The 12,407-nt window shown below is 39.5% G+C and overlaps 1 protein-coding gene across 1 annotated transcript; it reads left to right on the forward strand.

Moving 5' to 3' along the window:
• The first annotated feature begins 3,555 nt into the window (after window positions 1–3,555).
• LOC126764129 (putative nuclease HARBI1) lies at window positions 3,556–4,956 on the forward strand. Its single transcript, XM_050481927.1, has 3 exons — window positions 3,556–3,820; window positions 3,879–4,298; window positions 4,370–4,956. The coding sequence occupies exons 2-3, from the start codon at window positions 3,912–3,914 to the stop codon at window positions 4,898–4,900; spliced, it is 918 nt and encodes a 305-aa protein (XP_050337884.1). The 5' UTR covers window positions 3,556–3,820; window positions 3,879–3,911; the 3' UTR covers window positions 4,901–4,956.
• Window positions 4,957–12,407: the final 7,451 nt, after the last annotated feature.

A 12,407-nucleotide genomic window follows, 5' to 3' on the forward strand; every position in this document is an offset into this window, starting at 1 on the left:
ACCCTGGATTGTGGTCAATCGTTCAACGATTCTTGATAGCATTCCCATCGTCATATTTGTGTGAACGTGGATTTAGTGCTGTGACAACACTGCTTACTAAAAATAGAAATCGTTTGCTTGTTACCGAACGTGGCGACTTGCGACTGTTCTTGAGTAGATTGGAACCTGATATTAACAAACGTATTAAACAGCATCAGATTCATCCTTCACATTAGTTTTTATATAAGGATCGATTATTTTAGTTGTATTTAAAGATTTAAAAGATTCTCTGTTTTAATACTATAAAGTTGCGTTTCAATAATCATTCTTATTGGAGGGGCAGGTGGAGCCCGTAAGAGTTAACTTGAGACCTAAGAGCCGTTGTATGTTACCTACTGCGCTCAGGTTTCAAGTTGCGGGTTATAGTAAAAGTTTAGTTTAGAATTCTCCGTTAATATTCATATATAGGTCACAATAATTAATTAATTTAATTTGAAGTTATAGTGGTTTTTAAATAGGTGAAAAAGTGGGGGCGCTAAAAAAGTATTTATTCTCAAAGTGGGCAGTAGACAAAATAAATTTGGGAACCACTGATTTACAGTATCAGCCAATTCTGTTATTACTTTAAAAATTTCTGAATTTGTTGTGAATTGTTCATTGTTGTTTATTTATTACAAGTTCATCCAATTTGTCATTAATTTTTTACAAAGTCATCATGGTCAGGTGTTCTTCTTAACCATTTCCAAATTGTTCCGAATTCAATTATTTCGTTTTTCTGCCTAGCAGGGTTATGTTTTAATTATTTTAATAAATAGAATAGAATATAAATAAATAGAAATTCTTAAGCTGTCATTAATATTCAAGGTAATTGTAAAAATTTATATTTTCTTCTGTTATTATATTCTGAAAATAAGTAAAATTAGTAATGTGAAATAAATCCCCCTATTCTTCATAAATGGAAAATCCCCAATTTCAATTAGTACATAGTCTTGTCGGCTGATAAGCAAGTTAGTGTTGTCAAAAGTAAAATGATTATATCAGAAAGCAAACAGAAACTATGACTTATTTTATCTTTATGAATAATTCTATTTCTATTATTAACTATTATTTTATTCCCTAAATTTTCCCACTCCATAGTAAATTTACATGTTCTGCTGGTTTGAAACAGATTGAATATATAGTCAAATTATAGTGTTGTGCAGCTCCTATTATTTTTTCCAGATCACTTATTATTGAATATATTTTATACATACAAGTATATCGAGTTATCTCGATTAAGGAAGAATGTACTCGTTCAACGTGCACATTTGTTGAACTAATTGTACTTATGTATTCTTTGGTCACAGTAAAATATTTCGATTTTGAGGCGTTGTTGAATTATTTGCTCTAAAGTTTTTTCATCAATGTTTGCGTTTCGACAATTGATTTCACAACAAGAAATTTCGAGGATGCGTCGATACAAGTAACATTTCTTTCTGTGGGACTGGGCTGTACCTATTGGAATTAATTTCGGGTGACGTTCTTATTTGTTTTTGATACAAATAATAAACTTTTTTTACCAGTTCCTTTAACTGTTTCTTCATTTCAGGCCAATAATATAATTTTTGTATTTGCTTACTATTTTCGTTGTAATTACGATTTGCCCTACTGTGTGTGTGTCCAACGATTGAACATTGGCATTCTTTGTTAGTGACGTCCATTACAAATAATTTAGTGTTGAATGGTTCCTTTGAGGGGTTTTTGTATTTCATACAAGTCTTCTACTGTACAATGGATTCTAGTAACTAAATTGAGTTGAAAAAATTCTTTTAATATAGTTAGCAAATTTTAAGTATTATATTCAATTAAATAATACGTTTTTCCAAAGTTTGCTAGTTCTTCATGAATAGCGAGTTTTTATTAAGCAAGATATGTTGCTTAAATTGGTTCAGGGATTTCACTGTTTCTGACGTTGGACGAATCGTCAGTTAAATAGTTGATAAGGCGTCTACTACTCGTATTATGATAATTTGTTCAGGCTTGTAAAATATTTTTAGTGCGATTTTTTCGATTATATCATGTCATCTTTATACCCTTGCAACCAGATGTTACATAGTATTATAGTTTGTTCACCTAACGGTTGTACGTATCACCTGCGGGGTGTGGCCACGACCTCTTATATGTTTAATGTACATATCTCTTAAGCCACTAAAGCCACAAAAATCAGATTTGCTGAGTATAAATCTTATAAGATCTTCTACCGCCATTGTAAAAATTGATGAAATCGAAGGATTATAACAACATATAACAACACTGTTAAAAACTACTAAAAGCGCAATAAATCCATAAATAATTACGCCAGAGATATTAAATTTTACCTTCAAGATGACACTAAACATTGCAATAGGCAATTTTGACTTTTATGGCACAAGATGTGCTGAGCTTATCACTAAATTCTAATATTTCAGAATATTTAAATGCGCTTATTCGCAACTTAAATAAACATCATATCTAATTAAGCCGCGGATAAAGCACGTTGCCTTGGGCAGCTGTGTCAGGGCTCGGGTTAACTCCCCCCTCTCTAAAATGAATCGCCCACGAATCAATATCGTTCATTTGGTTCAAAATATCAGTTTATGAGATATCTAAATTTTCCATTTGTGTGAGAGTTGTTCGTGATTTTTTACATTTTAAAATAATATAAATTCTGCAAATTATTAGCAAGACTACAATTAAAAATCGGACTACAACCACACAATGTAAGATTCCATTTGAAACAAAAAACTGTCCAAATCCAACCAAAACTGTTTAAGACCCTAGGTACCGAATATGTGGTTGACTTTTGACCGAAAATATTGATCAATGTGAGAGACATACAATTGAAATTCAGGAATAATCAATCTCTGACAGTGGTATGTTTGTATTAGAATGCTGGCAGCACTGCACCGACGTAAGAGCAGTCAATTTTTAAAGTTTTTAAAGAATTGTAAAGATTGGTTCAATAAATTTTTTTACATCGACTCAGTCCTATATCTGGACAAACCCTGCATTATATTCGAATGTATTATGTCTTTATTTTCTTGTGATGCTGTTCTCTCTTCTGCCTTTTTAATTTAAAAAAGGCTTAAGCAGCGTACCCATTATATGGTTTAAACATTGGAATTATGAAAAAAAGTTTAAAAATATCATTGTCTCCCAAGGTCACGTGCATTTATTTGATAGTTGAGTTTCTTGGTTCTAAACTTCTTCTTCTTTACTGGCGTAGCCACCGCTTACGGGGTTATAGCCAAGTCGACCACAGCGCGCCAGTCGTTTCTTCTTTTCGCTACGTGACGCCAATTGAATATTCCAAGCGAAGCCAGGTCCTTCTCCACCTGGTCCTTCCAGCGGATTGGAGGTCTTCCTCTTCCTTTGCTTCCCCCGGCGGGTACTGCGTCGAATACTTTCAGAGCTGGAGTGTTTTCGTCCAATCGGATAACATGACCAAACCAACGTAGCCTATGTCCTTCAATTCGCTGAACTATCAGGCTGGTTCTGGAATCCGAGTGGAAGTGGAAATCAAAATGAATGCAAAAACGAGTGAATTTGCTTTTGGTGTTCTGAAATCCGAGTTTTTTTTTCATTTTAGAACTCGTTTTGTATTCACCCTATAAATGAACTTTACATCTGTCAAATGTAAAAATGAACTTGATAGCTGTCAAATTATTTGTCAGCAAGAAAAATTAAAACGGGGCGAAATAAAAATGAGTGCTATTGTTATATTTTCCTCAATTATTTTAGAAAGGGAATTACATGCAGAAGAAGCTGTTAGCAGGAGGATTTTAAGTGACCATTCAAATCCATTACATGTGCCGGATTTCAAGTAAGAATGTAATATTTAAAAATTATTAAAGAGCGCATGCAAAAAATCTCTTTTAAAGGTAAGCTACCGGGTAAACAAAAGTGCTTTTGAAATGCTGGTAAGCGTCGTAGCTCCACATGTCAAGGAAAGTAGCATCCCGGCACGACTGCAGTTGGCGGCCACACTAAGATTTTTAGCCGAAGGTGGCTTTCAAAAATCAGTAGGAAAGGATGTTGTTGTTGCAATGGATCGCAGTACAATTGCGAAAGTTCTTAAGCGGCTGCTTAATGTTTTAGAAAAATACATTTGTCCACAATGGATTAAACTTAATATGACGGAGGCCGAAATAGCCGCATCAAAACAACATTTTTTACAAAACTTCGGCATACCTGGCGTGGTTGGATGTGTAGACGGAACACATATTCGGATAACAAAGCCACATAAAGATCCAAGCCTTTTCTACATCCGAAAAGGATATTTCAGCCTCAACGCAATGATTGTAAGTACCAAATATAACTACATACTTGTAACTTTATTGTTGGTAACCAATTTTTTTAAATTTTCTTTTAGATTTGTGACTACAATATGACAATAGTAGCAATAGATGCCCGTCGCCCTGGTTCAAGCCATGACGCTTTAATATGGAGTGTGAGCAGAGCTCAAGAGTATTTCCAACGCAACTACGAAGGCGGTGAACGTGGCTGTTGGCTTTTGGGTGATGCTGGCTACGCGTTGCAACCATATTTGCTAACTCCGTTTAGGGATCCAAGTGTTGCAACACCACAACATACTTTTAACCAAAGACACTCTTCGGCAAGGAATATTATAGAAAGAACTATAGGTGTTTTAAAAAGCCGATTTAGATGTCTTTCTCGTCACCTACAGTACCAACCTCAAAAAGTAGTGCAAATGACAAATGTTTTCTGCGCTTTGCATAATATTTGCAAATACTATAAATTGCAAGAATTGATAGAGTTTGCCTCAGGAGATGATGAAAACGAACACAATATTAATGTAGAAATAACACACGAAACAACGCTTGATGGAGAGGCTGCAATAATGCGAGAAACTATAGCCAACCTATTTCATACAATTTCCTGAAAATAAAGTGCGCGTTGAAATAATGCAAATAGATATTATGTAATGGATTTAATGTTCATATGTGAATATATTTCATTTATTTAAAATTAAAAATATCACATTTAGTGTAGTTCAGTTTGAATAAAAAAAATGAATTTAGTTCACTAAACAAAATAAAAATCACATAAATTCAATAGTTGTTGCCGCGATTGTACTTTGAGCACATTTTGAGCTCTTGCAGCTCCAACTTCTTCATTTTCATTTCATTCTCCTCTTGTCTAAGCCTTTCCAGTTGTAGGTGGTGACGTATGTTCTCGGCCGTGCTTTCTTTAACAGCGATGGTCAATTCTTTCACGGCATCGCACACGTTTTTAAGGCCCGCACTAACTTCCCACGCCACGACAACATTTTCCTCTAGCCCATGCACAAGGTTTTCATGGCCACAGTCTGCTCATTAACATTTGCCCTAAGGCAGTCAGACACCTCAAGCTGGCGTCTGCGAGATGGCGTTGAGAGGACGGCACTGCTTGTTCATGGCAATTCTGCGTCTTCATCCTCGCTTGAATTGCCTGTCATCTCCTCAGAATTTTGAGGAGCACCAAAGTCAGCCGTTTTTTCGATGCCGCCCAAAACGGTATATATGCCACACAACTGGGCAATTTTATCTTCTCTTGCTGTTAACGTGTGCTTGTTAAACGGCCCTCCCCTGTTGCTCTAGCTTCGGAATTATTGTGGGCAACTTTTTTCCTGATAAAGGACTTCCAATCCATCCAAACCTAATGCAATATTAGATTTAGAAAAGTTCTTAAGTTCACTTTTGACTTTATCGCCTTTTACAAAGCCCCGGGCGATGTCTTTATGGGCTTCCATGAATTGGATTGCATCCTGCTCTGCATTCTTATGTTTTCCCCTTTAAAAATATCACATTTCAATTAACAATTTTTTTATAATCAAAATTAACTATTTTTAATCCCTTTTTGTGCAAAATTTAAACATTTAATTACACTTACATGTTCGCGCAAACAAAGTTTGAATTGAAGTGAATGCAAACCGACAAATTTCTTGTGAATTCGTTTTCCAGAACACGCATATTCACTCGAAATTCATTTTTGAGAAAAATGTGGAAATGAATCGGGGGAAGTGGAACATAGAACACCAAATATCGGATTGAAAGTGAATTTGCTTGATATTCACTCGGAAGTGAATCACAGAACTTGCCTGTATGTCAATGTCGGCGCATATCTCATACAGCTCATCGTTCCATCGAATGCGATATTCGCCGTGGCCAACGCGCAAATGACCATAAATCTTTCGCAGAACCTTTCCCTCGAAAACTCGCACGTCGACTCATCAGCTGTTGTCAACGCCCATGCCGCTGCACCATGTAGCAGGACGAGAATTATGAGGAACTTATAGAGTTTGGTTTTTTTATTCGTTGAGAGAGCACTTTGCTTCTCAATTCCCTACTAAGACCGAAGTAGCATCTGTTGACAAGAGTTTTTCTGCGTTGGATTTCCAGGCTGACTTTGCTGGTGGTGTTTAGACTGGTTCCAAGATAGGCGAAATTATCTACGACTTTAAAGTTATGACTGTTAACAACTATTTGTCGCAACTGTGAGCTTAAGGGTAGACCAGCTGGGCATCTGATGATGTCAGCTGTCTGCCCTATATATTGTGGCATTATTGAGCGCGCCCTCGCCAGACACTGATGGGTGGGTTTATCCAGCTCAACTGCCACCAGTGGTGTGGTTCGGGGTCTTCCTGGGGGTTTTAAGGTCTTCACTGACCTTAGAGCTAACGCTGCAATAGTTGGGAATAATCCACGCTACGATTGCGTAGTTGTGGATTCTTCACAACTAGGTATATGTGTAGCTGTAGAAGGGGAGTTCGGTAGGATGATTTTTGCTAGTATTTATTGTAAATATAGCGAGCCCCTAGAGCCCTACCTGGGCTACATGGATAAGCTGCTACTACTTGCGAGTAGCAGTCCATTTATCCTAGGGCTGGATGCGAATGCCTCGTCCTCGATGTGGTTTAGTAAAGTATCCCGGCATTCGTCTGGATAACAAAACCACAGTCGAGGCGAGGCATTAAGCGTATGTGTGGTGGCTAAAAGCCTCCACATTTTGAATGAGCCGAGTGAATGGTATACGTTTGAAGGGCCTGGGGGCGTAAGTGACATTGACGTGACGCTTATGAATGAGGCAGCAAGTAGGGCCTTTATCGTTAGGTGGGAGGTTAGGGTTTGATTCAAATTATGGTTACCCCTCGATCCCCTCCCCCGCCTTATGAGAGTCCATTGCGGCGATGGCGTACCACTGGTACTGACTGGAACCAATATGGACTCTCGGTTAGGGAAGCGGTATCGCATATACCGCTTAGTGAATTTGTGGAGTTGGGAGTTGACGAGCAGATTGCTCGTCTCTATGAGGTAGTTTGGGGGGTTAATGATAGGGTTTTTCATAGGTATGGCTGTTCTAAAGTTAGTAAAATTAAATGGTGGACGCGTGAGCTAACCTTGAAGAGGAGGACTGTCAGGCGATTGAGGCGAAAGTTTCAACGCGCCCGACGGTCCAATTCTGATAGGCTGTCCCAATTTAGGTACGAATTTAGTTGTGCGGAAAGGGAATACAAAGAGATGTTGGTGAAAATCAAGGAAGAGGGATACTTTTCCCGCGAGTGGAAAAGTGCTAGGGTTGTTCCTCTCCTGAAGTCCCCTGGTAAGGTCAGGAGCGATCCTCGATCTTATCGGGGCATCAGTCTCCTTCCAGTACTTGGAAAAGTGCTGGAAAGAGTCATGGTGGAACGGCTTCAGGAGGTAACGCGGGGTATGTGGTCGGATAGGCAGTTTGGCTTCAGGAAAGGACGCAGTATAGAGGATGCGTGGTTCTACGTTCAGAATGTCGTTAGGGAGAATGTCAACAAGTATGTCCTTGGCATATTTGTTGACTTCAAAGGGGCGTTTGACTACCTAAGCTGGGATCGAGTGGTGCAACGGCTGGAGGAGCTTGGCTGTCCGGAAATTACTCTTTGGCGGAGTTATTTTTCGGACAGAAAGGCCTCTCTTGTCGGCATGAATGGGAGTGTGAGTTGTTCGAGGCTGCCCGCAGGGTTCCATCTGTGGTCCATATATTTGGAACCTTATGATGGACACTCTGCTTGGGCAGCTCGAGCCACTCTGTAAATGTTGTGCGTATGCGGACGACCTTCTTCTTATGGTCGAAGGTCGTTCGAGGTCTGAGCTAGAGCGGGCGGGAGGAGATCTTTTAGAGATCGTTAATTCTTGGGGTTTAGGTGTGGGAGTCGACATATCGATGGACAAAACGGTGGGAATGCTGCTGAAAGGTAGATTGTTATCGGGTCGTCCACCGATTGTCCGTGTGAACGGGGTCAGCATCAGATATGTGACGCAAATCAAATATCTGGGACTGACCATGAGTGAAAGGATGTGTTTTACTCCACACTTGGCGAATGTGAAGGAGCAACTGCAGGCAACTGTAGGCAAAATACGACGGATTTTGAGGAGCGATTGGGGTCTCGGACGTCGTGCTGTCCGCACCACATATCGTGGCTTGTTTGTGGCCTGTGCCACTTATGGAGCCCCTATATGGTGGGAGAGAGCCACGACTGTCTGGGGGTCTCAAAAACTCCTCTCAATCCAGCGTTGCATGATGCTTGCATGTTTGCCTGTATGTCGCACCGTATATACGGATGCGATGCAGGTCTTGTTAGGTGCACCCCCTCTTGACATCATTGGCATACAGCGAGCTGTTGCATTCAGGTTAAGAAGGGGCTTGAGTGTGTCATTGCTGCGGAATGACTGGATTTCTGACGATGATGTGGAGAGGGAGGGATATCTAGGGAGCAAGAGGCTCCTAGATGATAGGGTTAGATGTAGGTGGCAAGAACGTTGGGACAATAGTCCTAACGGCCGAGTGACGTACGAGTACATTCGGGACGTGGGGTTCGTTGTGAATAACCCATACTTCAGATTTTGTCTGAGTCTAGGTTTCCTGCTTACGGGGTATGGGCCTCTGAATGCATTTTTGCATCAGAGGCACCTTTCGGATACGTCGCGATGTTTTTGTGGGGCAGTTTTAGAAAACTGGTCGCATTTAATTGCGGAGTGCCCAATGTACTCGGAAATTAGGGATCTGGGTGGTATGGGGATTAGCTGGACTGATGGACGATTAGATGTTAGTGGTGTGATCTCCACTAGTCGGAATACCGAACAGTTAGGGTTGTTTGCGCATGAATTATTTAAGCGGCGAAGGCGGTTAGCTGGAAATTAGGGTTTTAGTTTTTTGTATGATTGGTGTGTGTGAGTGATGTATGCATGGGGTCCAACCCCTGGCCACCAGTCCAGAGCAGCATGGAAGCTCAACTGGTAGTAGTTTCGGCTACGAGGTCTGACCGGAGACTTAATTCTGGTACCACAGGGAGCAGGAGCTCTTGGAGGTAACTCCAACCTGCTCATGCGGACTGGCCCCTCGGGGAGTATCGTGATGGTTGTGGTTAAAACCCAAATCGCAGGAAGATTGACTTTGTCAGCTGGATGTAGAGTTGCATTGCAACCGGGTGCCGGACCCAAAGCACGGCAGAGGTTTTAGATGGGCCTCGAACCCTACCAAGGAGGTTTGTGTGTCCATTCCACACTGCCAATTGGTACTGAAAATGCTTAGCATTCTCAGAGCGCTGATCAACGCATTGATTTGATCCGCTGTGCATTTGAGCGCCGTGGAGTAAGGCTGTCGTCAGCAGGTGCCCACGTAAAACACACCGGACGTTGTCAACAGTAACATGGGAGCCTAGCCGCGAATGCGACGACTGTTTGTTTAATGACAGGAGATGTTTCTCATTTGCTTTGCTTATTGTTGTTAAGGCCAATGATATCAATATCATCAGCATACGCCAGCAGTTGTACACTCTTATAAAAGATTGTACCTTCTCGGCTTAGTTCTGCAGCTCGAATTATTTTCTCCAGAAGTAGGTTGAAAATGTCGGACGAAAGAGACTTGTTTGAAATCTCGTTTGATATCGAACGGCTCGGAGAGGTCCTTCCCGATCCTGACGTAGCTTTTGGTGTTGCTCAACGTCAGCCTACGCAGCCGTATTAGTTTTACGGGGATACCAAATTCAGACATCGCAGCTTAAAGGCAGCTTCTTTTCAAGCTATCAAAAGCAGCTTTGAAATCGACGAGGAGTGTCAATTCTCTTTTCACTGGTCTTTTCAAAGATTTGGCCAAGGTGAATATCTGGCCAGCTGTTGATTTTCAGATCTAAAACCACACTTACAAGGTCCAATCAGTTTGTTGACGGTGGGCTTTTTCACACAATACTCTGTTAGAACCTTATACGCGATGTTGAGGAGGCTTATCCCACGGCAGTTGGCGCAGATTGTGGGGTCCCCTTTTTGTGAATTGGGCAGAGCACACTTAGATTCCAATCGTTGGGCATGCTTTCATCCGACCACATTTTACAAAAATATTCTGATTTTACGTTGTAAAAATGAGCGATATAAGATAATAGCCGCGCCTTCTTTCCATATTAATTAAATTCCACTTCAATCGTCCGTTTCCAGTACACAAATTAAGAAGCAATTAATATAGCAGGATAAAACTTTGCGCCAATAACGTTTAGTGCGTGCCGTTTAATAATTATTTAGCCCCCATATACTTAATATAAAGATTTTCGAATTTCCTAGTCACTATGTCGGCCAATATGTGAGTTATCCCAACGAAAAGAAGAGAGCGTGTTTTACTCATAACATTGTATCTTTGTGCCTAAAATAGATACATTTGAGCGAAATCTGGTCTAGTCCCTAAATAACTAATATCAGGATTTTCGAACACTTTGAACAACTTTGAAGTATTTCCCTGGCTTTGATTTTTGCAAGTTGGAAGAGTATAAAATGTTCCGTTGCACCCGAAGTTAGCCCTTCCTTACTTGTTTACTTAAATTTCGTGCGAAAACCCGTTTGCCAAATTTTTTTTTTGTTTAGGTTTGTAGATCTGTCAGTGAGATCTGTTTGTTTTTGCTATTGTTCAATTGAGATTGAATGACGATGCCGCGGCCTTCATCCACACTTTATTGTCGCCCAATTAAGCTGATTTTTTCAAAGGAAACAACTGATTTTACTACATCAGAAACTAACAAGGTTTTGGAAGGAGTATCTCAACTTCTCAAATTTCGGTAAAACATAATCTTTTACTTACAATGGCAGACGGAAAAGCATGTAATGCTTTGACTGGTACACTTTCTTCACAAAAATGTTACATCTCAGTGCTACTCCCAAACTGATGAATGGCGAATTAAAAGACGATTTGGTTAAAAAAGAACATTACAGTTTCGGTTTGTCTACTTTGCACGGCTGGGTTCGTTCCTTTGAATGCATGTTACACATTTGTTATCGTTTGGACATAAAAAAGTGGCAAGCTAAAAGCGATATAGAAAAGGCTGGTGTAAAACAGCGTTCGGAAGAAGCAAGGCAAAAGTTTAAAAACCAGATAGGACATATAGTAGACACGCCGATACCTGGATATGGGAACTCTAATGATGGGAATACGGGCCGCAGGTTCTTTATGAATCCGGAACTGAGTGGGGATATTACCGGATTAAATATTAATCTAATTAAAAATTTTAGCATTTTATTGAGAACGCTATCCTCCGGCTATGATATTAATTGCAATAAATTCGAAAATCTTTGTTCCAAAACCAGAACCTTTTATCTTAATTTATATTCGTGATACTATATGCCAGTCACCGTGCACAAAATCCTGGTACATAGTGCGGAGGTAATTAGAACTTGTATTCTTCCAATCGGGCAATTCTCGGAGGAATCTCAAGAGGCCCGTAATAAGGACTGCCGTGAATTTTGCAAACACCACACCAGAAAGCAGTCACGTATAGCCACGAATATAAATTTACTACATATGCCTTTAATAACATCCAATCGGGTAATCAACTCACTCAGAAAAGTTCCCAATAAGAGAACAGATAAATTTCCGCCGGAAGTTGTAAATTTAATTGTCCCGCCTTCAATACCATCAAAAGTGCCACGTCAGGTAACATGTGACCATGACGATAAAGATTATGTAGTATCTGATTCAGATGAATCTAACAGTGATGATGAGTCATTTAATGAGTAATGATATAGTAGTATTAAACATTTTGTTGTTGTGTGTTATTGTTATTTTTTTGTTATTCTTAATAATATATTAGGTCTGTTCGTAGAAAACCCTCTTATTAGTCAGCGCGTTTCTCATTAGTTGAAATGTAATGGACTTTCAAACAGATTTCTTTATCATTTCAACCAATGAAAAACGCGATTATTAGTAAGGGATTTTCTACGAACCCTCCCATTATCGTGATTATAATTTGCTCTACGTTCAAATAAATGTTATTGTATGTTCTGATATTTAAAAAAATAATTAAATATGTTTTTTACACAATTTTTTGTTTTCTATACGTAAATCTAAAAAAACATATTAATTTTTTAAATGAAACTTAAGATAATTAATCAACACGA

Source organism: Bactrocera neohumeralis, unplaced genomic scaffold (assembly GCF_024586455.1).
Source record: "Bactrocera neohumeralis isolate Rockhampton unplaced genomic scaffold, APGP_CSIRO_Bneo_wtdbg2-racon-allhic-juicebox.fasta_v2 cluster09, whole genome shotgun sequence".
Lineage (NCBI taxonomy): Eukaryota > Metazoa > Arthropoda > Insecta > Diptera > Tephritidae > Bactrocera > Bactrocera neohumeralis.

Coding starts and splice junctions, on each gene's coding strand:
- LOC126764129 (XM_050481927.1), top strand. CDS start 3,912: ATGCTGGTAAGCGTCGTAGCTCCACATGTCAAGGAAAGTAGCATCCCG. Junction 4,299..4,369: donor TCAGCCTCAACGCAATGATT/GTAAGTACCAAA, acceptor ATTTTCTTTTAG/ATTTGTGACTACAATATGAC.